Source organism: Callithrix jacchus, chromosome X (genome assembly GCF_049354715.1).
Source record: "Callithrix jacchus isolate 240 chromosome X, calJac240_pri, whole genome shotgun sequence".
Lineage (NCBI taxonomy): Eukaryota > Metazoa > Chordata > Mammalia > Primates > Cebidae > Callithrix > Callithrix jacchus.
The window spans coordinates 150,553,294-150,581,255 of NC_133524.1; the positions used below are offsets into that span (position 1 = coordinate 150,553,294).

General features: G+C 39.1%; 2 protein-coding genes across 6 annotated transcripts in view; both read right to left on the reverse strand.

The window, feature by feature from the left end:
• Positions 1-8,790: 8,790 nt before the first annotated feature.
• SMIM9 (small integral membrane protein 9) lies at positions 8,791-17,219 on the reverse strand. The gene is made up of 4 exons (XM_035289239.3): positions 17,142-17,219; positions 15,482-15,719; positions 14,447-14,576; positions 8,791-9,179 (listed from the first exon to the last, which is right to left on the reverse strand). Exons 2-4 carry the CDS (start codon positions 15,618-15,620, stop codon positions 9,152-9,154), a joined length of 297 nt encoding a protein of 98 aa, XP_035145130.1. The 5' UTR covers positions 15,621-15,719; positions 17,142-17,219; the 3' UTR covers positions 8,791-9,151.
• Positions 17,220-19,941: 2,722 nt separating this feature from the next.
• Positions 19,942-27,962, reverse strand: part of F8 (coagulation factor VIII) — a 187,104-nt gene continuing 179,083 nt past the window's right edge. For 4 of the 5 annotated variants that reach the window (XM_078363719.1, XM_054251006.2, XM_078363717.1 and 1 more), the window contains one exon: positions 19,942-21,582. In XM_078363719.1, coding sequence (XP_078219845.1) covers positions 21,427-21,582 — 156 coding nt within the window. In that variant the 3' untranslated portion in view covers positions 19,942-21,426. The remainder of the gene's footprint in view (positions 21,583-27,962) is intronic. The other variant, XM_035288840.3, reaches the window with a different exon arrangement.

Genomic DNA, 27,962 nt, shown 5'->3' on the forward strand with positions numbered 1-27,962 from the left:
ACGCTCCGTTGGGCCTGAGCCGCCCGGGTGCCAGGTTCGTGGGGGTTGCAGGGAAGCAACAAGGGAAGTGGAGCTTGAAGGATGTAGGAGGTTGGTGAACTCTACGCTCTTCCCATAAATTGATGCGGGCACAGCATGACCAGTGCACTCTTCGACATCTGGACATTGCGAAAATGCCTTAAAGGCTCCTGTGCTTCGGCGCCCTGTCATTTACAATGAAACATCTCATTGCCTTCAAAACCAAACTGCTTTTACTTAGGGCAGATATCCTGCTGTAAATGTCACAAAATTTTTCGGGATCAGTGAAAGCAAAGAGAGCAGACATTCCTTAGGAACCCCAGAAGAGGATTTCTTAGCATCCTAACGCCTTGGAGGCATTCAAACACCCATCACAGTGTTGGAAGGCGTTCTGAACGAAACAAACATTTATGGGCTTCTAGGGCTCTTAGTCCCCTACCTCAAGTTAGTACCCTCACAGTATTACATAAAATACTACCAAAGCTTTCTGGGAAGTACGAGCTCATAGCTAAGACGAGAGTTTAGAGCTTCATGGCCCAGTTTTCTCTACTAAGAGGCTGAACTCATGTGAATAATGGTTTCCTTCCCCAAGATCACCCTAAATGATTGAGAGAGAGATGGCGGGGCGGGGGGTGAAATTAAGAAAGAGAGTGTGATATTGGTGCACGGATAAACTAATTAAACAATGGCATACAATAGAGAACCCAGAAACACACCCATGCAAGTATAGAAATGTGGTATATACTAGAAGTAGCATGTTAGGTAAGTAAAGGGATGTTTTATTAACTGATGCTGGAAAATGTTTACTTATATCGGAAAAGATGAAATTGGAACCCTCCTTCATGTGATATGGAAAATAATAATAATTTATTCCAGATGGATTAAGGACTTAAATGTCAAAAACATACCCTTAAAGCTCTTGACAGGAAACAAAGGCAAGTAACTTTTACACTTTGGGATAAAGATTTCTAAACAATGTAGACAAACCATTGACTATAGAATGGAATAGTGGTAACTCTGACTTTAAGAAGTTTAATTTATGAAGACACCATAAAGAGTAAGAAAGACACCCACTGAATTGTCAAAAACTTAAGGTCTAAGAGTATCAAGTGTTGGGGAGGATGTGAATCCATACAATTTCTTGAATTCCCTTATTCTTACAGTTGAACGTACATCTACCCTCTGAGCCAGCAATTCTACTCCTAGAGGGAACAACTAGGACTAGAATATCTCCAGTTTGGTCTGTAACCTTTCAGGTCTCCCTCTGTGCATCTGCAAAATATTCAGGACCAGAGTTGCCTTATTTGTCCAGGTACGAAAACCATAGTATGCATGGCCTTGGTCCAATTTATGCCCCTTCCATATTTTCTCAGCCTTATCTACTTCCCAGGCCCTAAGGCACTTGATCACTGGAAATCCCTGACTGCCACTGCCTTTGTCACATCTCCTGACATTTCTAAAGTGAGGGTCGGGTTCTGAAACGGCCTCTATTGCACTCACTACAGTGGGAGCTTCTGCACTCAAGCTCATTCTGACCAGATCCATGGAGGTTCTGATGACTTCTACCACTTTTGGACTCAGGACTGAACTGTGGTGTGTGGGATCTGGTTTTCCTACTGAGTACCAGGACCCAGGTAACATCACTTAGAGGTGTGAGGAAACTAACAAACACCCAATAGGGTGAACTTTGACCACTAACAGAAATAAGACAAACACCTGTAGGAAGATCAGTTCCTTTCCTCAACCATTTCGAGATGCTGTGATTCTATACAACTTGTCTGGAAGCATTCAGGAAGACTGTGAAACAAGCTGTGTTTTCTTGAGTAACAGTGTTGAACTCAGTGGCACACCAAAGTATATTTTATTTCCATCCTTCTCTGCCTCACTTCATTTATTCCCTCACTCTTACACCCATGGGATTGTGTCCTTCAGTAAAGCTTTAGCACATATGTTTTGCTTCAGGCTTTGTTTTTTAGTGAACATAGGCTAAGAAAACAGGTATCAGAAATGGGGTGGCTTTAGAAAACAGACCCTCAGAATAGGACTTTCGCTATACAAATACATGGACGTTAAATAATCCGCTCTTGAATGATCTTTGGGTCAACAATGAAATCAAGATGGAAATTAAAAATTTCTTTGAGCTGAAGGATAATAGTGACAGAACTTATCAAAACCTCTGGGATACAGCAAAAAAAAAAAAAAAAAAAAAAAAAAGGTGCTAAGAGGAAGGTTCACAGCATTAAATGCCTACATCAAAAAGTCTGAAATAGGACAAATAGATAAGGTCACATTACCTGACTTCAAACTATACTGCAAGGCCATAGTTACCAAAACAGCGTGGTACTGGTATAAACATTGGCATGTAGACCAATGGAACAAAATAGTGGACCCAGAAATGAAGCCAAATACAAACAAAAAGATAAAATGGGGACAGTATACGCTGTTCAACAAATGGTACTGAGATCATTGGAAAGCTACATGTAGACAATTGAAACTGGATCTTCATCCCTCAGTTTGTACAAAAATCAACTCCCCATGGTTCTAAGATTCAAATCTAACACCTGAAACCATAGAAATTCTAGGAGATGACATTGGTAAAACTCTTCTAGACATTGGATTAGGCAAAGAGTTCATGACCAACAACCCAAAAGCAAATGCAACAAAAACAAAACTAAATAGATGGGACCTGATTGAACCGAAAAGCCTCTGCACAGCAAAAGAAACAATCAGCAGAGTAAACAGAATGAGAGAAAATATTTGCAAACTCTACATCTGATGACAAAGGACTAATATCCAGAATCTACAAGGAACTCAAACAAATCGGCACGGAGAAAAATAACCCCATCAAAAAGTGAATGAATGAATAAAAAGGACATGAATAGACAATTCTCAAAAGAAAATATGCAAATGACTAATAAACATATGAAAAACTGCTCAACGTCACTAATTATCATGGAAATGCAATTAAAACCACAATGAGATACCACCTTATTCCTACAAGAATGGCCATAATATAAAAATAAGAAAGAATAGATGTCGGTGTGAATGTGGTGAAAGAGAACACTTTTACACTGCTGGTGGGAATGTAAACCAGTGCAACCACTGTGGAAAACAGTACTGAGATTCCTTAAAGAACTAGAAGTGGAACTACCATTTGATCCCAGTACTAGGTATCTACCCAGAGGAAAAGAAGTCATTATATGAAAAAGACACTTGCACACACATGTTTATAGCAGCACAATTCACAATTGCAAAGATATGGAACCACTCTAAATGCCCATCAACCAACAAGTGGATAAAGAAAATGTGGTATATATACACCATGGAATACTACTTAGCCATAAAATGGAACAAAATCATGGCAACTCACAGATGGAGTGGGGAGACCATTAGTGAGGTAACTCAGAAATGGAAAACCAAATATCGTATGTTCTCACTTAGAAGTGGGAGCTAAGCTATGAGAATAAAAGGCATAAGAATGACACAATGGACTTTGGGGACTCTGGGGAAAGGGTGGGAGGGAAATGAGGGACACACGACTACACAGTGGGTACAGTGTACACTGCTGAGGTGACGGGTGCACCACTGAATAACTTATCCATGTAACCTAAAAAACCACCCCTGCCCCCAAAATTTTGAAATAGAAAACTAAAAATATTTTTAAAAGAACTCTTTAAAATAAATAATATAAAGTACCAACAGAATATATTTACAAACAAGCAATATAAAAATGAGAAATAGGAATATAAATAAAAGTACAAGAAAAAGATATGGCAAATTATTCAACCACACTGATAGTTTGAAATACAGGTTTACCTAATGCAAAAAAAAAAAAAAAAAGGCAATTTCTGGCACCGTGGCAGACCAGGTACCTGGATGACTCTGTTGCTGAGAATAACTAAAAATGTCGGTTAAAATATATTCTTGAATATAGTCATGACCAAAGGAAGTCACATGACTAAGTGCACAGTCAAGGAGTGAGAAAGTATTCTCTACCTACCATGAGGCTGGGGCAAGGATGAGCACTTAGAATTCTATTACAGTAGTCAAGAATTAGACTACTAGCTTTTTTTTAACTGTTCATTGAATATAGTCACTGTGTATTTTACATACTTTCATTTAGTCTATGACAATCTTTTTTTTTTTGAGACGGAGTTTCACTCTTGTTACCCAGGCTGGAGTGCAATGGCGCAATCTCGGCTCACCGCAACCTCCGCCTCCTGGGTTCAGGCAATTCTCCTGCCTCAGCCTCCCGAGTAGCTGGGACTACAGGCACGCGCCACCACGTCCAGCTAAGTTTTTGTATTTTTAGTAGAGATGGGGTTTCACCATGTTGACCAGGATGGTCTCGAACTCTTGACCGCGTGATCCACCCGCCTCGGCCTCCCAAAGTGCTGGGATTACAGGCTTGAGCCTCCGCGCCCGGCGACAATCTTATGAAACGTACTTTTAAAAAAAATTGAGATAACAGTTGCATACTGTGAAATTCATCCATTTAAAGAGAACAATTAGCAGATGCAGCTAGCACAGTCAGCAGAGCATGAGACTCTTAGAGTGAACAATTCAGTGTTTTTTTGTATATTCACAGAGTTGTGCAACCATCAGTACTATCTAATTGGTCTTAGTCTGTTTGGGCTGCCATAACAGAATACCACAAACTGGATAACTTATAAACAACAGACATTTATTGCTCACAGTTCTAGAGGCTGGAAGTGCAAGATTAAGACACCAGCAGATTCTGTGTCTGCGGAGGGCCTGGTCTTCATAGATGGTGCCTTCTTGATGAATTCTCACATGGTGCCTCAGAGGCTGGGTGGTCATACAGCTTGTCTTTTTTCAACATTCTCATGCCTTTTTATGGTCAGCCAGCTCCAGTTCAAGGTGGTCATTGTTCAAAATCTGGTTTTGCTCCTTGGAGTTTATTGCTTCTTGGAATTTATTGGAACTATCTGCTTTTCTCAGTTCCTAGAACTGCCTTTAGGTACAGCAGTTCAGTTCGAAGTTCATGAGTGGAAAGTTATTACTCTTCACAATATATATAAAGAAATGATATTGTACTCTACCTCACACCATACAAAAAATCAATTCCAAGTAGCTGAAGGAGTTAAATATATCTGGCTGAGTGCCGTGGCTCATGCCTGTAATTGCAGCACTTTGAGAGGCTGATGTGGGCAGATCACGAGGTCAGGAGTTGGAGACAAGCCTGACCAACATGCTGAAACCTCGCTCTACTAAAAACGCAAAAATTAGCTGGGCCTGGTGGTGCACACCTGTAATCCCAGCTACTGAGGAGGCTGAGGCAGGAAAATCCCTTAAACCCAGGAGGCAGAAGTTGCAATGAGCCGAGATTGCACCACTGCACTCCAGCCTGGGCCACAGAGCGAGACTCCATCACAAAAAAAAAAAAAAAAAAAAAAAAAAAAAAAAAGGGAGTTAAATATAAAAGGCAATATAAAGGTTTTGACTTCCAAAACTTTTGTAAAACAATATAGGATAATTCCTTTAGGACTTTGGGGTAGAAAAAGATTTCTTAAACAGATGCTAAAAATACTAACAGAGGAAAATGATTGTCAACTTTGACTATATTAAAATAAGTACATTCGTTCAACAAAATACATCATATGGAGAGTGAAAATAAAATTCTCAAACTGGAAGAAAGCATTTTCCACATAGAGAGACTATAAAAAATTAGTATATAAAGAATTCCTATCGATCAATGAAGAATAAGCTAAACTACTAATTAGAAAAATGGGCAAAAATCCATTAACAGAATTTTCATAGATGATAAAGACAAGTGATCTATAAACACATAAAAAGTCTTCAATCGGCTGGGTGTGGTGGCTCACGCCTGTAATCCCAGCACTTTGGAAGGCCGAAGTGGCTGGATCACCTGAGGTTAGGAGTTCAAGACCAGCCTGGCCAACATGGTGAAACCCTACCTTTAAAAAAAAAACCAAAAAACAAAAAAAGAAAAGAAAAAAACAAGTCTTCAATCTCATCAGTTATCAGGGAAATATAAATTAAGAAAACAATGGGACAGATATGAGATAACGGCAACATTCGCATACTGCTGGTAGGAGTGTAAATTGATGCAATGGCTTTGGGAATATCAATTTGGGATACATAAAATGGAACATTTGCCAACCCTTTGACCCAGCTACTCAATCACAGGGTATATTCCCTACAGAAACCTGTGCATGTGCACTGTGAGACACGTGCGAGTATATATTTGGAAGCTTTACTTAGAATAGAAAAGAAACACAGAAACAATACAAATATCCTTCTGCAGTTGATAGTCTAAATGAGTAGAGTTATCGTCATACTATGGGACATTATGCATTATGAGTGAAAATGGGCTAACTGCAACTACAAGCATTGACATGGAAGAATCTCAAAACATTATATAAGTAAAGGAAGAAAATAACAGAATACATATGTATGTATAGCTTAGTTTTTATAAAATATAAAAATGCGAAAGGTTATATGTTAGCTGACAGGATAAGGGTTGCTTTGGGGGTTAGGAGGGGCTGGTGATGTGGACTGGGAGGGGAGGAGGAATTTATTATCTCTATGGTAATTCTTTGAGCTATGTACTTATGATCTGCATTCTTTCCTGTATGTATATTTCAAAAATAAATTTTAGAATTCTGGGGCATGAAGCAGAAGGACACTTCAAGAACTTTTTAAAATACAGGCAAAATTAAATAATATATTGCCAATCACAATTAGCAAAAAATGTAAAGAAAACCAAGGAAGTAATATTAGGGACAGAGGAAGGAGGGCTCTGAGCCTGGAATGTAAATTGGTGCAAACATTGTATGGAACAATATAAAAACCTTAATATGGTCATAGTCTATAACCCAACAATTCCACATTCAGTAATTTGTAGTAAGGAACAACTTGGACGAAAGTATAAAAACTATGTGTAAAGTTACTCAACAAATTGCTGTGTAAGTAGCAGGGTTCCAAATGCCTGTAACACCAAAACTCAGATGTCCACAGAAAGTACAACTCTTCTATTTTATGATAACTTATTGACTTCCCTCCTAAGCTCCTACCTGTTAGTTAGTGAAAAAGAATGTAAGTAAATATCAATCTGATTTAAAGTTTACTGTAAATTCATGAGCAGTCTTTGCAGGTAGTCTCTGATAAGAATGATAGTCTTTTTCTAACATCTGATGTGTGAGACAAATGGTGAGTGGCTCACATACTATGGGGAAATTGGTTCCCTCACATCAGCTTGCAAATGTGACCTGGCAGCCACTGGTGTCCACAGGGATGTCTCTTGTTCACCAGTCTTTCTCCCTGTTGGTCTCTAATGCAGCCCATCATATTTTGGTTTGAGCAATGCTCTTAGTAGCTCCCAACTGGCAGCAGTACCTTAAGCTTCTGTCAGGTCCTCCAGCTAACAACTCATCACTCCTAGTCTTTTAAAAAAAGTTTTCCCCCCCAATTTTATTGAGGTATAATTGACAAAGTTTTCTATATTTAAAGTACACATTGTGACGAAGTTAGTTAAGACATGCATCACCTCACATAGTCACTATATTTTTGTGATAAGAACAGTTAAGATCTATTCTCACCATATTCCATGCAAATGGTAACCCAAAGAGAGCAGGGGTGGCTATATTTATGACTTTCAGTTGAAATCTGTCACAAGAGATAAAGAATGTCTTTATATAATGATAAAGGGGTTGTAAACCTTAAATGTTTGAGATAGGTCTCAGTCAGTTTAGAGAATTTATTTTGTCACAGTTAAGGACACACCCATGACACAGTCTCAGAAGGTCCTGTTGACACGTACAAAGGTGGTTGGGGCACGGCTTGGTTTTATACGTTTTAGGGAGACCTGAGACATTAATCAATATATGTAACATGAACACTGGTTTCTGGGACAACTAAATAGAGGAGGGAGCTTCCAGGTCATAGGTAGAAAAGAGACAAATGGTTGCATTCTTTTGAGTTTCTGATTAGCCTTTTACTGAATATACAATTTACAGGAATAGTCAATTATGCCTTAGTCTGGCTTAGGGCAACAACAGAGCAAAAGAAACAATCAGATATGCATTCATATCATGTGAGTAGAGGGATGACTTCGAGTTCTGCCTGCCCTTTGTTTCACAAGGAATTTCCTTGTGGGCAAATTGTGAGGTATGTAGGTTTTTTTTTTTTTAATTTTTATAGCTATCTTATTTAGGGATAGAATGGGAGGCAGGTTTGCCCAATGCAGTTCCCAGGCTCTTGCTCTGCCACCCAGGCTGGAATGCAGTGGTGTGATCTCGGCTCGCTACAGCCTCTGCCTCCCGGGTTCAAGCAATTCTTGCTCCTCAGCCCCCTGGGTAGCTGGGATCACAGGGGCACAGTACCACGGCTGGCTAATTTTTGCATTTTTAATCAAGACAAGGTTTTACCGTGTTGGCCAGGATGGTCTCAAACTCCTGATCTCAGGTGATCCACCCGCCTTGGCCTCCCAAAGTGCTGGGATTACAGGTGTGAGCCACTGCACCTGGCCAATAATTTTTAATAATATTACCTGTATTACATTTATAATACTGAATAAACAGAAACACCTTAAATAATTATTATATGGGGAGGTGGTTAAATGACTCATGTCATATCCACTACATTTAAAAAAATCTCATGTTTGAATTGGTTTGGGAAATACTGTATGTTATACTCTCTTGTGGAGATTAATATTAGCCTGTGAAAAGTTCCTAGCAGTCCTGGAGCAAACATAACTGACCATAGAGCCCTCACTGTTTCGTGACTTTTATTAAGAGAGAAGTGTTGGTTCACAGAACAGACTTTGGAAAACTGGTAATATATACATAGAAAAAACATTGAAGGGAGGTACATCAAGATGTTAATGGTGTTTATTTGTAGGTGCTAGAATTATGGGTACTCTTCTTCTCTCTGTATTTCTCAAATTTTTTTTGCAATGCATATATATTACTTTTATAACCAAAATAGTGATAAGGCTATTCCCATTTTTAAATTGCAACTTTTGAAGGAGAAAATGAAGGCAAAGATAATTTAAGTTGGAAGACAATTTAATTTTAACTGAAAATACTTCCTCATTTTAAGCAGACAGCAAATGAGAGACCACACTTGCCCTATTGAATCTTCTAGTTCTTCACTGGACTGGGTCAACTACAAGAATGCTGGAAAAAGAAGGTAAAATGGTGAATGCTATATACTCTCCTGGTCTGCACAGAGTTACTATGAAATTATGTCACCTTTTTAAAAATTGGATTTTAGACCACTTTTTCTCTGAATATGAACCAAATAATTCCATACAAACAAAATAATTAGATTATTTGGAAAAAGCATAACAAGCATGTGTTTCCAGTACAGTGGGGCTTGGGTGTAGTGGTAGAAGTATGGTCAGGCAGTTTTTCTTCTTTTGTTTTTAAAGTATCTTTTAAAGCTCTTCCTCCACGTGAAGGTTTGAGGAGCGAGGGTCTGCAGTGTGGAAGAAGGCAGTTACCAGAGCCTGACTACTCTAGCAAGTTGATCTCATACTCCCAGGCCTTAGAGCAGATGCAACAATAAGACAGTTGTCTATGTACCAGGAAGCAGACCCTCATCAGACAACGAGTCTGTCCGCACCCTGATCTTGGACATTCCAGCCTCTAGAACTGTGAGAAACAAATTTCTCCTGTTAATAAGCCACCTGACCTATAACTAAGACTGAAATTAAGAGAGAAGGAACAACGTGACATTTGACGCGAGCCCTAGGATCCTGGAAAACAGCAATGATGAAAAAGTCCTCCTATTATCCTTTTGTGTTTCAGAAAGTGACTTACTAGGGGGGGAAAAAAACCAAAACAACCTTCTCATAGGACTTAGATAAGACTCATGGGTGCCTCGTGTTTTTCTGCGATAAGGCCAGATCATAGGTCCTCCAAATTCCCACGCTTTACCCCATAAATGGTTAGCTGAATTATTTTGTCTTCAGTGATCAATCAGAACAAAATGCTTAAGTGAACTGAGTTTTTCTGTTTCCTCAAGGATCTTGAACTTCAGTCCTCCCTCAGCCTGAGTGAGCGTCTAACCCTCCCTAAGCAGCCCTTCCTGAGAATAGCCTGGCCTCAGTGGGAACATGCTCTTGTCTACTGTCTAATCACTCATTCATCCTGTTTCTACCTTCCCTTCACAGCTTCTTTTTTACAATGTTCACTCTTCCCTATTAAAGGAAAGCCCTTTTCTGCTTTGAGACCCCTTGTGGATCTCATAGTCAATGCCTTCTCCCTACAGCTACAACCTTTTTGCTTGCTCTTGTGATAATCCTTTAGAATAAAGACTTTCCTTATGTTAAAAAGAAGTATATTTTAAAAAATGAACTGATCAAACAACACAGTTCATTGTAGAAAGATCAGAAAGTGCAATGAGATGACAAAAAGCAGTTAACACCAATAATAATAAAACTACCTGTTCACTACCACAAGGGTCTAATACTTCGGTTAGGTTCTTAGAGGCTTCCCCTATGCAATTAGTTTTTAATAAGAAATTAGACTATATATCTTCTGTTAAAATATGCTTTTTCCACTCAATGATATTTCATGAATATGTTTCTGTGTAGTTATCCTTAGTGCTCATTGTATGAATGTGCAGTGCTTTCTTTAGCCAGCCCCAGACTAATGGACATTTAAGTTTTCATTTTTTCGCCATTGTAAACCATACTAAAAATTCCTTGTACACATATTTTTGTGGACTTGTTAGAGCCTGTCAGTCCTCCTGATTGCCACCTCTGCCTCTGGAATGCTGGGAGGTTAGCCAAGCTTCCATGTGCCTCAGGTAAGAAGCCTTCATTACAGCTGCAGCTGATGGTATACACAGGTGAGTATTCAGGAGTAAGAACGATGCAATCCTCACTGTGAAACGTCTTAATTAAAAATCAGTAAGTGTTACTGAGAGTCTACTATGTACCCGGTACCAAGTCCCAATGTTTCCTGGTACTTGATGTGTCCTTCCCTGTTGTATTTCTGCATATAGCTTTTATCATCATTGTTATTATCATTATTGTAGAGATGAGGTCTCGCTATGTTGCCCACGCTGGTCTCAAACTCCTGGCCTTAAGCAATCCTCTCACCTTAGCCTTTCAAGCTGCTGGGATCACAGTCATGTGCCACCATGCCCGACCTTAGCCATTATTTTATAGATACGACTTTTTATCAAATGTTTTGAATTTATGGCAACATGTTAGAGGTATGTTACATGGTAGATGCAGGTAGATGCCTCCTGCATCTACCATTTCAACAGGGAAGATAAGATATACGAAAACAAAAGATGAAAATTAGATGGACAATCCCAAGAAAAACATAAAAGACAAAAAGTAAAACTATCACCGAAATGAGGTGATATGTTACACGGTTTTCATCTGCTCTAACATATTTTTGTAGTGTAAAGAAGTCAGCGCCAGGCCGGGTGTGGTGGCTCAAGCCTGTAATCCCAGCACTTTGGGAGGCCGAGGCAGGTGGATCACGAGGTCAAGAGATCAAGACCATCCTGGTCAACATGGTGAAACCCTGTCTCTGCCATTTCTTGCTTATATGTTTCTTGTCTTCTCCATACAACAACTCTGTATAAATCTGGTGCTGGTTCCTGTTGAATGAGATACGCTCTTATTGGACCAGTTATTTACAGGAGATTTGCACAAGACAACAGGGCTATACTTGAGACGAACAAATTATCTTCGTGACACTGAGGTATGTGTGAGCTCTTGTAGCCTTTAGTTCTTTCCAGCCCATTGAGAGCAGCAGCTGTAGGTCTGAGCATAAAGAGGTTTCAGACTTTACCTCCTTGTCTCACCAGACTGCGTCTTGAAAAAATGGCTTGCCTGTATGCGTATTCATTCAAATTTATCTGTTAGGCTTCTACTTGGTGCCCAATTGGGTCCAGAAATGTTTCTTTCACTAGTTTGCTTGCTTGTTCCCAGCAAGGGCTTATTGGTTTTTCTCTTCAGGTTAAGCCATCTACTTCAAAGAAGAAGGAATTATTTTTCTTGGCATGTTACCTGCTTTCTCTTCACAGAAGTCCCTCTGAATGTGCATGGCTAACCAACATGTCAGATTTTTATTTTTATTTTTTTGAGATGGAGCCTTGCTATGTCACCAGGCTGGAGTGCAGTAGCATGATCTTGGCTCACTGCAACCTCTGTCTCCCAGGTTCAAGCGATTCCCCTGCTTTAGCCTCCTGAGTAGCTGGGACCACAGGTGCGTGCCACCACACCCAGCTAATCTTTTGTATTTTAGTAGAGGTGGGTTTCACCATGGCCAGGATGGTCTCCATCTCCTGACCTCGTGATCCGCCCACCTCGGCCTCCCAAAGTGCTGGGATTACAGGCATGAGCCACCACACCCGGCCGTCAGATGCTTTTGATGTAGCTGACCTGCTGACCACAGTTTGAGTAACAATGACTTCAAAGATGTGGAACCAGACATATCTTGATTTGAGTTCCAGCTTCCCTCGTTGGTTGGTAGGTATACTAGTCAGGGTAATATTCAGCTGCTATAACAAACAATCCTGAGATCTTAGTAGCACAGAATAAAATTGATCCTTCACTCATGTTTCATTCTGACGTAGGTTAAGATCTCCTTCCATCATGTGGCTTCACCATCTTAAGAGTCCTTCAGTTGAAGCTATGCATTTGTGTAAAACATTTTTTGGCTAGGCCTGGAAATGTCACACATTGCTTTTGTCTGTATTTTAATGGCCAAATCTTGGTACTGTGGTCCCAGAGTAGTTGAAAGGAAGGTTGGGAATATAATGTTACTCTGTGCTTGAGAAGAAGGAACAGGATTGGTGAACATATGGCAAGTCTCTGTTACAGTCTGTCTTTCTGATCACCCAGTATCTGTTTCACTTTTCCTTTCACATACAGAACAGAGCCACCCTGTCATGCACGTGGAAATATTTCACCCAGATTTCCCCTTGAGAAAGGCCTTATTTCTCTAGCTGCTGAGAGTGTTGTCAGCAGAGAGCCTCTACCTGTTAGTTCATTCAGAGTCTGCCTCAGCTGCAGAGAGCTTCCACGTACTTCCTGGGGCAGCCCACATCTAGTGAATGATTGAGGTGGGGTTAGAGAGGTCCAGCCCTTTCAGGCCAATATGAGACAACTGTGATGGAGCTGACTGAGGCTTTGTTGGGCCTGAAAGGCAGTTTTATGTCTCCATTCCACCCCCTATTTTCCACTGGCGTTGATCATTAATAATACTCTGAATGCCAAATTCCTGTCTCCCTGTCTACTTTCAGAACACCTGACTTGTGGCAAACCCTTTCCTCAGGACTAAATCCCATTCATCACAGTGTCCAGCTCAAAGTCCAGAGTAGCTGGGTGATGCTTAGTTCTCTCAAGTCTGGTTGGTTAAATGACCTATGAACTAAAATGAGCTGTCAACTCCTGATCTCCACGCCCCAGAACAATGATGAAACAGGGAACATTCCCATTGGAAAGAGGAAGAATGAGAGACACACAGCAGTGTCAATTAGGCCCAAATCCTGCTTCTGAAGGGTAGCTCTGTGGCCCACTGTCCACTCTCTGGGAGGCTCTTCGGATCCATTATTCTGTATGGCTGCATCTGAAGCAAATGTTGGGACCCTCAAAGATGGTGTCCTTCTTTTCCATGGAAGGTTGGAGGCCTAACTATTGTTTACAACTAATGGCTCATTTACTTCTCTCAAAACAGTCAGTTCCATGTGCCAGTAACCACATCCAAGACACAGTTCTTGATCCTGTGATCATTTTCAGGTTACAGGAGCCATAGGTGATGCCGCACCCTTAATCTGATCTTTACCCAGCCACTTTTATTAGATTTCTGAACCCTGCAGGACCTCCCATTTCTATTCTTTATTCCCTTTTAGTTCCTCTTGCAAACTGTTTCCTGATCTTATCTCTTTTAATACCTTTGTTGATCACTTTCATAGGTCTCCCACTTGGAATCTCTCTCCCACCCTAGCACTGACCTACCAATTTGTAATTTTTAATTGTCTTCTTTCTCTGTCTTTCTAGCAACCAGAACAGAGACAGGCAAGTAGTCATTCAGAAAATTTAGTTTGACTATTTTGTTTTCCTCAGGATTCTCTTTGGCTTCATATGCTTTATGTAGATAAATATTATGGTAAATTTTCAGGAAATTGAGAGCACAGCTAATTATATATATTTTTGTGTGTAGTTCTTGAGCCACAGGGAAAAAAAATTAGGAGTTAATAAAGTTAATAAAAGAAATGACCAGTTGTAAACACTGGTCATTAAATGTGACCTGTCAGTCGTTGGTAACAAATGGGGCAGTTTTCCTCCCAGAAGTGAATTTCTTAAAGCTTTCCCTTTACTACACATATGCAGGCTGGTGAGCAACCTGAGTATTGCTGTTTCCGCTCCCTTCATGCTCCCTCTCTTCTCCCCTCTCTTCTTCCCACAAAAACTTACCTGAAGCAGCAGAGGATCGCTATTAGTGCTGAGGTGAGAAAAAAAGCAACAATGCCTGCTGGAGGTAAGGCACTCTTGAGAAGATCCCGTAAGGAATCCCTGAAGTTCTTCAGCCAGGACCTGTGATTACCTGCAGAAGGAGCATAGAAATTCATTGAGGAGAGGTCAAGTAAATGATAGGGCTGGGTTTGAATCTGAACTCGAGTTCAAATAGTTGCCCAGAGCCCATATTCTAAACTATTTTGCTGTGCCGCCTCTAAGATGCTCAAAGGGCATATGTTTTGTTTTTAAAGTATCCTGAGTTGGATACAATTTTTCCCTCATTGTAACTCAAATAGGAACAAGAATTGTTGTTTCAGAATCTTAAGGGTTGTTTTGAGTATATTGGGTACTTTTTGAAAGAGAAGCATTAATTGATAACAAGCCTTTATTAAAGTGCTGTTGCCTAGAGTACATCTGGGAGTCCTTCAGGAGGCTGAGGGGAGACAGTATCCCAGGAAGAGAAAGAAGGAGCCAGGGAAACTTGAATAAGGACCTCTCGGGGGAGTGTGATGATCAATGTGACGCTGGGGATATTGGGTCTTTTCCTTGGCAAGTCGGGGAGGAAGGAAACCTAAGGAGAGAAGGAAAGTATGTGCATGTTGGAACCTAGATTGTGGATCAGTGGACCATCAGGTTTATTTTCAATTTCACCTCCTTTGTCAACTCTTTTCTGACCCCTCCCCCAAAACAATTTAAATTATCCCCTTGTCCCCTGGGAGCATTGATCATATTCCATGGAAGATTGGCATCTATGACTTTGCCTCTGTATCTGTGAGCTCCTTCATAATAGAGGCTGTTCAAATTCTAATCCATGTAGTTCAGAAAGGCTTGGTACATAGTAGGTAGGTTAATGCTTGTTAAACTAAATTTAACCAAACCAGAATAGGTTTTCAATGAATATTCTTTTTAAACATGAAGTCCATTATTCCTGACCTGCCACATAAACCTCACGTCCTATGAAGAAAGGAGCATTCATCCTAACAGCAAACACACCCCCTGAGCATGGTTTCGTTCCTTCTTTTTCTTGTATTCCCAAGGCAGACAAAGGCGAAAGAGAAGCTGCTCTCTCCAACAAGAGGCAAGTTAGAGAGCACAGCAGAAATCCAATTATCAGCAGCTTCTGGGGTTCCATGGACTCCCGCCTTCAGCTGCAGCTGAAGAGCTGGTAATTCTAGCTCACTTTGTCAAGGAGAGATTTCTTTGTCCGTAGCTCTTTCCACAGAAACTTTGTCTGAAAAGTTAGACAATGATGGTTTAGTTCATATTCTGAAAAGCTTCTCCCCATAATAAACATAAGGATAGTTGAATAACTTACACAGGTGACTCCTGAACATGGCTAGTTTCCAAAGCAAAATGTATCCCCTCCAAGAAAACAAAACCAAACCTTACTATGCTCTGACATTTCCTCCTACACCTGATCTCTTTTCAATCTTCTCCAATCCAATTAGTAGAAACTCTTTCACCTGTTCAAGCCACACTATCATATACTAAATTTCTATATATCTATATTTTAAACTCTGTAATATATTTTATATATTCAAGTAACAAACTTTTATATTGCTTTAAAAAGTAAATGCTTGTTTAAATTTATACATATAGTAATGACTCTTCTTTTTCTCTCATATACTTTATCAAAAAAGTCTAGTCACCCTTACTTACAAAATGTATCCAGAATCCTGCCACTTCACACCACCTCCACTGTTACCCACCATCGTTTCTGTCTTCCATTCTTGCCTCCCTTAAGCCTCTTCTCCAGTGAGTGGCCATAGAGATCTTGGTAAATTGAAGGTCAGATTATGTCCTAGTTACTTCCTGCTAGTCTCCAGCTTAGCCTCATTTTATCTTGAGCAAGCTAGGCATGTTCCTACCTTGGGGCTTTTTCGCTTCCTTTTCCCTTTCGAGAGATTGCTTCCCGCCCCCCCGGGTATTCTCAGAATTTAATCCCTAACCTCCTTCAGGTCCTCAGATATCACCTTCTCAAGGAGGATTTTCCTTAGATCCTCCTACGAACTTCCCAATTGTCTTACCTGCTTGATTTTTCTCCAAAACCTTATCAGAACCCAGTAGAATATATTTTACGTTGTTTTATTATATGTATCTCCTGGATATAATGTAAGCTCTATGAGTGCAGGGATTTTTGTCTGTTTTGTTCACTGCTAAGCAGTACAGGTACTCAATAAATATTTTTTGAATGAATGGCGACTTTTGGCAGATACTGTTCCCACCTGTTTTTCATTTAGTACACCCAAGTAGATAAGCTGAAAAAGCTGAATCCTCCCTTTCTTACCCATCCTTGAGGTTAGGTATGGCTATGAGGCATAGCTCTGGATAATGAAACATAAGGGAAATCTGATGGGTAGATTTTGGGAAGGCTTTTTGCTGTGTTTATAAAAGAGATGGTGCTACCATTTTCCCTTCACGCTGCCTTGAATATTGTTTAAGACATGTTGCCTGAAGGTGCTCTGACAATTTCAAGACACTAAACTAACACCTGTGTCTGCTTACCTCTGCACTACATGATATGAGAAAAATATACTCTTATTTGAGTCATTATAATTTGGGCCTCCTATTACTTAAGACACTTTTAACTGATACACTTACCTACTGTTTGATAGGGCTTAAAGAGACCCATGTCCAGTGGAAAACCACTTACCTGAAAATGGACTTAGCACCAAGGAATTCAACGAAGCCAATGGAATTAGGCCTTAGTCTTTAGAGGGCAGAAGTCTTCAGAAGAAGCTGGTCAGTCTTCTCCTTATGTCTCTGAATTAGAATTCCACCACTCCTTATGACATCATCAATTTGACAGCTAAGCACACAGACATAATTTTCTGTCTATGTATAAACATCTGTGTTCATACCAAAATCCATCTTTACAGTAGGTATATCCTCTTAGGCTTGAATAATTCTAAGATATTTTATTCACTATGTAGTATCTAACTATACCTTATAATAAAATATATATGGAATTTTAATAGATGGTAAATGTGGCATTTTATATCAGTGGGGAAAAGATTATTTAATATGATGTTGGGTGTGAGCCCTTTGCCATGCTGTGCAAAATATAAATTCTAGATGGATCAAGGACAAAACAAAATAAAATCATATCTAAAATATGAGATTTTCTATCATAAAAATATGATAGAAAATCCATGAATGGATATTTGTATGATCTTGGTGCAGAAAAAGCTACTCTAAGCATGTCATGATACCCAGAGCCATAAATGAAAATGCTGATAAATTTATAACATAAAAAGTAAAGATTTCATATAGCAAAACATTGTTTAAAAAAGATAAAAGATTAATGACAAATTAAGTAATTTCACAGCATATACAACAAACATTCAATTAAGATTGTTAACGTACAAATAACTCCTACAAACTAATTTAAAATAAATAGTTCTGGCTGGGCACAGTGGCTGTCATCCCAATACTTTGGGAGGCCGAGGCAGGAGCATAGGTTGAGCCCATGAGTTTGAGACCAGCCTGAGCAACATAGTAAGACCCTGTCTCTACAAAAAATTTAAAAATTAGCTGGGTGTGGTGGTACATGCCTGTAATCCCAGCTACTCAGGAGGCTGAGGCAGGAGAGTTGCCTGAACCCAGGATGCGGAGGTTGCAGTGAGCCGAGATCGCGCCATTGCACTCCAGACTGGGTAACAAGAGCGAAACTCCGTCTCAAAAAAAAAAAAAAAAGTTATCCTAGTGAGAACACATGGACACAGGGAGGGGAACATCAAACACTGGTGCCTGTCAGGGGGTGGGGGGCAAGGGGAGGGAGAGCATTAGGACAAATACCTAACGCATGTGGGGCTTAAAAGCTAGATGATGGGTTGATGGGTGCAGCAAACCACCATGGCACATGTATACCTTTGTAACAAAACTGCATGCTCTGCACATGTATCCCAGAACTTACAGTTTAAAAAATGCAAATGAAGCCTAGGCAGCATAGCAGGATCCTGTGTATACAAAAAATAAAATATAATTTTTTTTCAAATGTTACTTTAAGTTCTGGAGTACATGTGCAGATCGTGTAGGATTGTTACATGGTGATGCACATCCCATGGTGGTTTGCTGTATACGTTCCCCCGTCATCTGCATTAGGTATTTCTCCTAGTGTTATCCCATCCCAATCCCCCCGTCCCCTGCTATCCCTCCCCTAGAAGAAAAATTAGAACCCTAATAGGCTGACTTTTTCCACTGTAAAAAGAATATGGCTGCCATATAAGTTACCTTTTGCTGCAAGAAAAATGAGCTCTAACTTAGCAGCTGTGAAGGAAATATTTTTATAGTATCTGTAGGTTAGGAATTTTGGAGTGGCTTAGCTCAGTGGTTGGCTTGGGTGTCTGATGAGATTGGAGTCACATATCTGCTGGGGCTGCAGTCGTCTGAAAGCCTGACTGTACTGGAGGATCAACTAGGATGACTAAAAGTACCAGCTTGCCTGGGACTCAGGATTGGCTTCCTATGTTTTGTTTGCTCTGATGTCAGTGTATTGAAATTCTTAATAAATAGTTTTATCTTTGAACTTGTATTTTGTGAGGGAAGTTAGATGGGACCACCTGTTTCATTTTCCCCTCCCCACTGAGTTTGTTCACATTCTTCTCTCTTTAAGTCTCACTGAACTCCAATGCGTTGTGGGTCCACTAGAATGTTATGCTCATGGGCATTGCATACATTCTTTGCTATTCTATTTGCATACAATGCATTTTTGCATTGCAGTAAAATTGTAGTAAAGAACACAACATGGTATCTACTCTCTTGACAAATTTTTAAGTGCCTAGTGCCGTATCTTTAGCTATACGCACAATGTTGTACATTGGATCTGTAGAACTTAATTCATCTTGTATAACTGAAACTGTTTTTTTTTTTTTTGGGATCGAGTCTCACTCTGTTGCCCAGGCTGATGGAGTGCAGTCGCCTGATCTTGGCTTACTGTAACCTCTATCCACCTCCTGGGTTCAAGTGATTCTTGTGCCTCAGCCTCCCAAGTAGCTGGGACTACAGGCATGTGCCACCATGCCCAGCTATTTTTTGTATTTTTAGCAGAGACAAGATTTCACTATATTGGCCAGGCTGATCTCAAACTCCTTAGCTCAGACGATCCACCTGCCTTGGCCTCCCAAAGTGCTGGGATTACAGGTGTGAGCCACCGTGCCCAGAAGCGTAACTGAAACTTTATGCCCATTGAACAGAAATTCCCATTTCTCTCTCAGTCTCTCTCTCTGTATATCAGCTGTTCTCCTAGATTGAGACTCCATTTCTGATTTATTTTATTCAGCCTCTCATGAATTATATATTGTTTTACTCAGAGTTCAATTTAGTCTGGTTTTCTAACTCATGAATTTGGTGTTTCTAGAGTGTCCATTTTGCTATTCAGCGCCCGTATTTGTTTTAAAAATATCAGTGCTCACATTTTTATTTCCAGTGTAAAAACACAATTCTCAAAAGCATTTGTTTGTATGTGTAAATGTTTTATTTAACTCATTACTTAAGAAACCAGCAGGAAGATAAAAAATAAAAATGGGAAAATAATGCAAAACAAGATTATCAAATTAAACATAAGAGTGGTTAATGTTTCACAGGAAATAAAACAATCACCTTTGGGGTTAACTCCTCTACCAGGCTATAAAACGAAACAACTTATTCATTTCTGTAAACTTTAACCTCTAACTTCTAATCTTTAAGAACTTTACAGAGCTATAAACCTTTTGCCTTTTCTCAGATTGGGATCCATTTTTCTTTCATACTAGGAGCTCCGGTTTCCAAATTGCCCTGGGTTGCTTCCTCCAGCCCCTTTACTATCAGAAGATGTTGTGTGGTCATAGTGAAGGGGTCAGGCAGATGGAAGGAGCAGTAAACCATTCACAATCTTATGGGACTGTAGAGCAAGATGGGGGATCCTATCGTGTGTTTTTCTTCTGACCTGTTACATTTTTATTGTGTTTTCATCAGGAAATTAGAAGAGGGAGAGAGTAAACTGAGTGCATTAATAGAATTACAAAGTTTGTATCTCCTATCCCAGACAACCATGTATTTTCCTCAAATTCCACATAAATAGTAAATATATGTTTTTTAGAAGCCTATTATCATCATCATTTTCTTTGTTGGCCATCACAAATTTAAAGAAGACATTGTTATTTCATTTCCAAGCTTTCAACATTCCAACTTCCTAACCCATTATTTATTGGTCAGAATTACATCTTTCTGAGATTAAATCTACGGACAGTCATCAGCAAAAATGCACATTTGCATCCATACAGAATGTCTTACATAATTTCAGGGGACTTAGGGATTCTTGAACCCCATCCATGATTCTCAGTTTGAGAATGCTAGTTTTGGAGATAATAACGTGTCCTTCGCAATGCCTCAAGCTGACTGTGTAAGGAAGCAAAACCGACTTTGATGAAGTAGTTGTATTAACTCCATGTTGCAGATTGTCCAAGTGATTTGCCTTTTGACTTCAAGACTCTATTGATCTTCTCCTGAAACATGTTTTGTTCCATGCTTGACCTGGAAAATAAACAACTGACAGTTTTATTTTCAGTGTATGAAGCTTAATCTTCTTCCAACTTTTATCATATAGTTTTTCTACAACAGAGCAAGTGGTGATTGTGAGAAACCAAACTTGTCTGGGAAGAATGCTTTCCATGCAGGTTTCCCCACTTCTTTTTGCCTAGTTATATTGGAAGGAAGGACCAATCTGTGAGCAGCTGTGGAAAATTGGTAAGAGTTAAGTTAAATTGGATACACCCTCCCCACCCACTATCAAGTAAATGCAGGATTAATGAGAGTTTATTTGAGAGGCTTCAAGGCAGTGTCTGCTGGGACTCTATAGTTTAAATACATAGCAAAATAATGGTGCCATGGACAATGTGAGGGCAGGAAGTAACCCAAAGATCAACAGAAAGGTACAAGGCAAGCCAGTGAGGCCACCCTCAGTAGAGCTCCTGTGCCTCGCAGCCCAGAACCTCCATCCTCAGGGCAATCTGGTGCACCCAACTCTGGGGGTGAATTCGAAGGTAGCGTGTCAATAACGGTGGGTCTAGAGAGTTCACCACAGGTGTGAAGGAGTCTTGATTTCCCTGAAAAATCTGAAAGAGGAAAGATAGCATTTATTGATTGTCTGACAGGACAGTGGTCACTTCAAAGCACAGATGCTTTTGTCACTTCTTTGTTTCCAGGATTAAACCCACGGATCTGGGACATTTAGAATTAAGGGCACCCTACTTTGGAGGCCGTCACTGTAACTAGGCCTTATATCTAGAATGTTCTCGCCCACTTCCCAAACCTCAGTGACATTAAGTGCTTTGTCCTCAGTCACATGCAGCTCCCGTGTTGGACTACGTGGAGATAGTCAGGCTTCGGCCAACAGACTCTCTCGTCAATGCATTTGCTGTGGCAAGAAGAGTACATAGAGCTCAGAAAATAATATTATAATCATTATTAGTTAGATAAGGTGGTTTCACGCGTGTTGGTGACAACTTTAGAGTGATAACGAATGCAACACAGTAAGGCATGTAATTTAGTGCGGCTGGGCAACCTTGGCAGGACAGGGTGCAGAAGGAAGAAAGAGGTGGGAAGACAGTCTAAGACTCAAGGCATCTAGGTACTCCAGGACTTTGGAGCAAAGGCCACCTATAACTGGGTTGATGTTTGGGAAAATGAAGATCTGAATGCTCAAAACGTGTCATTCAAGGCAACTACAATATAAAGTAATTGTATATGGCCTGGCAAATATAGCATATATGTCTATAGAAATAAAGTTCTGTGTTTGACAAAACTTGTGAGAAGCATTAAGGTTCCTGTTCTGAGATTATTTTACAAATGTTTATGGTGTATTTGGAGGCTCTGTACATTTTTTGTTAGACTTAATCCTTACTGTATTAAATCAGGGGGCATGAGATGATGCTAAGTTTGCTCACTTCGTTAAGATGTCTACCTAATCTCTGTATTTATAAAGGTAACCCTTTCCCTTTCCTAACAATCTGGGGTGAGACTTTCAGACCGTGCAAATATTCTGTTTCGCAACAAGCTTTTATCCAACAATATTAGCATCAACGTTCCTTACAGTATATTGATGGTTGCAAGGTGATTTTCCAAATTTGTCATTTCTTCTACATTTATCAGCTAGAATTCTTCTGTGAAGGAAAGCTTCCCCTCTCCTTTTACTTTTCAAAAACTATTATGAACTTCTGTATTCTTTATCATATGTATTATGATTTACTACACTCATTATTTCTTCTGATGCTCAAATTGTCTGAAATCTGGCCGGTTTCTGTGTTCTTTTCACAGGGCAGTTTCCTTGCTCCAGCTTTGGGAAAAGTCATTTCTCTAAGGAGCTCAGGTTCTTTTTACTGGGAAGTGGTAGTTAGAGATCAAGATTTGGCCATGAGATGGGCTCATTAGTACTGCAGTGTGAACAGTGCTAAGAATATACTTTAAAAAAAATTCCTAAGTTCTCATTGACACCTCTAATTCAACTCTAACATTCTTTGTGTTAGTATTAGATTCTTAAGGCTACTGTAAAAAATTCACCACACACTTAGTGCATTTAAAACAAAAGAAACTTATTCTATCATAGTTCTAGAGGCTCAAAGTCTGGAGCCTGGAGCAGAGGCACAAGAGAGTGAGTCAAACAGAAAATCACATTTAAAGCTTCTGTTTGGAAGTGGTATACATCATGTCCAATCACATTCCATTGATTAAAATGGGTCACACGGCCATACCTAAAGTTGATGAGGTTTTCAAGGAAAGAGGGAATAAAAATTCAAGAACATTAATATCATTTGCCTCATATGCTATTTTCTGTTCACTTAGAAATTCCTTACATTTTCTTGTTTCAGCAATAAGAGGTGATTTATGTAGGCAGACAGGAGGGCTGGATGGCTTACTAGGTTTCTTGGCCAGGAGTACCCTCTACTGTTGATAAATGGAAGTGCAATTTACTTAATAGATGGGACCGAAGAGGTTTGTGGGTCTTGTGATTTCGTGATTCACTTTTGTTTTTATATGACAATTAAGTTCCAACATTTCTTTCTTTTTTTTTGAGACAGGGTTTCTCTCTGGAGCAAGGATGGCTAGATTTGTATGTTTATTTTCTACTCATAAACTTGCAGTACTTTTTGTCTTCTGGTTAATCTGTAGATGGGGTATGGGTGGTTTTAGTGATAATTTTAAATTGTGTGTGGTGTGTGTGTGTGTGTGAATTTTGAAGACTGTGTGAAGAGATTTAGGCAGCTGCCATTATCTGACATGAATGTGCAACTCAGTGCTTGGAACTTTAAAATGTTATTTAAAACTATTTTCCAACTACTTCTGGTATATAGAAATACAATGAATTTTGGTATTTTTTGTTTTCAGCAAGCTTGCAAAAAATTTTAAATTCTAATAATTTATATATAAATTCCTTTCGATTTTCTATCTATGCCACCATATCTTCCACATACAATGAATTTGTTTCATCATTTTCAATCCTTGCATATTTTCTTTTTCTCATCTTATTGCACTGCTTAGGACATCCAATATGCATAATCCTTCAGTCTGTTACTGTAATAAATTATATCAGTTTTCTAATGTATAAGCCAACCTTGCATTCCTAGCATAAATCCAACTTGGATTCATATTGTCAATGTTTTGTTTGTGATTTATGTTTATGAATAAAACGGGCCTATTGTCTTCCTTTCTAATACGGTTCTTGTTTGGCTTGGTTGTCAAGGTTATGCTATAATCATAAGACAAATAACATACCATCTTTTTCCATTTTCTGGAAGAATTTTTGTAAGGTTAATATTATTTCTCCCTTGAAAAATTGGTAAAATATGTTTACTGTAGCCATCTGGATCTGGGTTTTTTTTCCTGTGGGAAGATTTTTGAATATAAATTCAATTTCTCAAAGGTTTTAGGAGTTTCTAGGTTTCTGTTCCTTTTTGTTACATTTTCCGGGGATCAGTCCGTTTTGCCTAAGTTTCCGAACGTTGTCAGAAGATGAACAAGCGTCGCTGGTTTTTCCTTCATCGACGTGCCTTTGTTTCATTTTGATTGCTCTTGACAGAAGTTTGTCCACTTTCAAGGAACCAACTTTTGGTTTTGTTTATTCCCTGTATTGTATGTTTCTTTTTTACTTCAGATTTTTCTTATTTATTTGCTTCTACTTCCTGTTAGTTTATTTTGCTGTTCCACTAGCTTCTTGAGACATGCCTTAGCTGATTAATTTTTAGCCCTTCTTATTTTCCAACATTTGTTTTTAAGGCTATACATTTCCTTCTAAGTGCTGCTTCAGTTGATTCCCACATTTTGATACATCATGCCTTATCATTCAGCTTACAGTATTTTCTAATTTATGATTTCTTCTTTGAAATATGAGTTTAAAAGTTTATTTCTTGATTTCTAACATAGGAAGATTTTAGTTATCTCTTTCTTATTTATGTCTACTTTAATTGTATTGTGACCAGAAAACATGTTTTATATCATCTGAAATTTGAGACTACTTCATTTGTAGCTTAAAATGGAAAATTCTAACATGTTTCCTTTGTGTGCTTATAAAGAATGTGTAATTCTGCAATTTCAAGGTGCTATTTTCTAAATATAAGATTAAACTTGTGAATTGTGTTAATTGTTCTATTTCTATACATGTCTGTTTGATCCACCAATTGATGAGAGATGTGTTAAAATCTAGTACTCTAAATTGTTAATTTGTCCATTTTCCTTTTTCTATCAGTTTCTACTTTAAATATTTTTGAAGCTATGTAATTACATAGTATAAATTCAAATTTTATTTTCTCAGAGATTTTGATTATTATAAAATCACATTCTTTTTTTTTTTTTGAAACGGAGTTTTGCTCTTGTTACCCAGGCTGGAGTGCAATGGCGCGATCTCGGCTCACCGCAACCTCCGCCTCCTGGGTTCAGGCAATTCTCCTGCCTCAGCCTCCTGAGTAGCTGGGATTACAGACACGCGCCACCATGCCCAGCTAACTTTTTTAATATATTTTTAGTAGAGACGGGGTTTCACAATGTTGACCAGGATGGTCTCGATCTCTTGACCTCGTGATCCACCCGCCTCGGCCTCCCAAAGTGCTGGGATTACAGGCGTGAGCCACCGCACCCGACCTGAAATCACATTCTTAATCTCTGGTAACACTTTCTTGCTTTAAAGTGTATTTTTTCTGCTATCGATAGACCTGTAATAGATATCTTTTAGACATTTGCATAATTTCTTTTCCCATTTTTGACTTGCTACTTTTCTGTATCTAAAGTTTGAGATATGTCTCTTACAAAACGCACACAATTTGCTCTTTCTTTCTTTCTTTTTTTTTTTTTAAGAGACAAGTCTCACTATCTTGCCCAGGCTGGTCTCAACCTCCTGGGCTCAAGTGATCCTCCCACCTCAGCATCCTAAGTAGCTGGGACTAGAAGTATGAGCTACTATGCTCAGTTGCTTTTGTTTTTTTAAATCTGACAATCTTTGTCTTTTAACTGAAATATTTGGTCCATTCATATTACATATGATTACTATTATATTTCAATTTAAATATAACATCTTATCTTGCTGTTTTCCTATCTTTTTCATGTTTCTTTATTTCTCTTTGCTTGCTTTCATTTAGGTTTGTTGAGTATATTTTGTCCTTTCATATTTTTTCTTCTATCATTTTGGAAGTCGTGCATTGTGTGTATTTCTATTACTTATTAGTTATCCTAAAAACTATAATATTAATCAAATTATCGAGGTTTAATATTGATCAACATCTCCCGAGTAGCTACATAATACTTGGATTTTAGAATCTTTTATTCTATTTATCCACATCCTGACTTTTTTTTGCTGCTGTTGTCATATGTTCTGAATTTACGCATGCACACACACACACACACACACACACATACCTGGTTTAAACAATAAAAATTTATTTTCTCACAGTTCTAGAGGCTAGAAGTCCAAGATCAATGGGTAGGCAGACTTGAAATTTTTTTGTCTGTTTGTCTCCACCTGTAGTCCAGGCTGGAGTGTGATGGTGCGATCTCGGCTCACCGCAACTTCTGCCTCCAGGGTTCAAGTGATTCTCAAGCTTCAGCCTCTGGAGTAGTTGGGATTACAGGTGCATGCCAGCATGTCCAGCTAATTTTTGTATTTTTAATAGAGGGGTTTCACCATGTTGGCCAGGCTGGTCTTGAACTCCTGACCTCAGGCAATCTGCCTACTTCAGCCTCCTGAAGTACAGGCATGAGTCACTGTGCCTGGCCGGCGGGCTTGGTTGGTTTTTTTTTCCTTTTCTTCCTCTTCTTCTCTTTCTTTCTTTCTTTTTTTTCCCCCAGAGGCAGGGTCTTGTCCTGTTGCCCAGGCTGGAGTGCAGTGGAACAGCTCTAGCTCACTGTACGTTTGTAGCTAGAACTACTATACCTGGCTGTGGGTTGGTTTCTTGTAAGGCCTCCCTCCTTGGCTTGTAGATGGCTGTCCTCATCCCTCTGTGCCTGTCTGTGTCCTAATTTCCTCTTCTTTTAAGGACACCAGTCATATAGGAATAAGACCCAACTTCATTACCTCATTTTAGCTTAATTGCCTCTTTATGAATTCTATCTCCAAATAAGGTCACATTCTGAGGTAACTGGAGATTAGGACTTCAACATATGAATATTTGGGGACACAATTCATCCTGTAACAGCCTTTGACCAACTGGTGTTAACTCTCAGCTCTAAAAATGTAAGTGGCATTGACTTCAGCTACTAGAGTTTACATCTTTCAAAGCTAATATCTTACATAGAGTCTTTCTTAAAGTATTTTATATGTACACAGTGGCGTTTAGCAGACCAAGAAAGTTCATCATCCCACCAGGTCACAGGGAGAAATTCCATTTGGCTTTGCTTTGACTTGCTAAGTCATGTAAATAAAGAAGTATTAACGCAAGTTCTTTCCACAAACACCAATTCCTTATTCTTTTTTTAAAAAGGAATAGTGCTTCTATATGCACTCGTATATTAGTTTTTGTTGGAGTCCCTGTTTTTAATTCTTTTGGGTCCATACCCAGGAGTAGAATTGCTGAGTCTATGTTAATTCTGTTTTCCTTATTGAGGAATGTTTTCTACAGTGGCCACTTTCTTTACAGGTTCCAATTTCTTTACATTCTTGGTACCACTTGTTATTTTCCCACTTGATATTTTCTTTAAAAAAAAAAAAAAACAGTTTTAGCCATCCTAGTAGGTGTGAAATGCTGTCTCATTGTGGTTTTGATTTGCATTTCCCTAATAACTATTGATATTGAGTATCTTTTCATAAGTTTCTTGGCCACTTGTATATCTTCTTTGGAGAAGTTCGCATTGAAGTCATTTACCCATTTTAAAATTTGGTTGTCTTTCTGTTGTTGAGTTGTAAGAGTTCTTTTTATACTCTGGATACTAGACCCTTTACTAGAGATATGATTCGCACTTTTTTCTCCTATACTGCATATCATCTTTTTACTTTCTTGATAGTGTTCTTTGA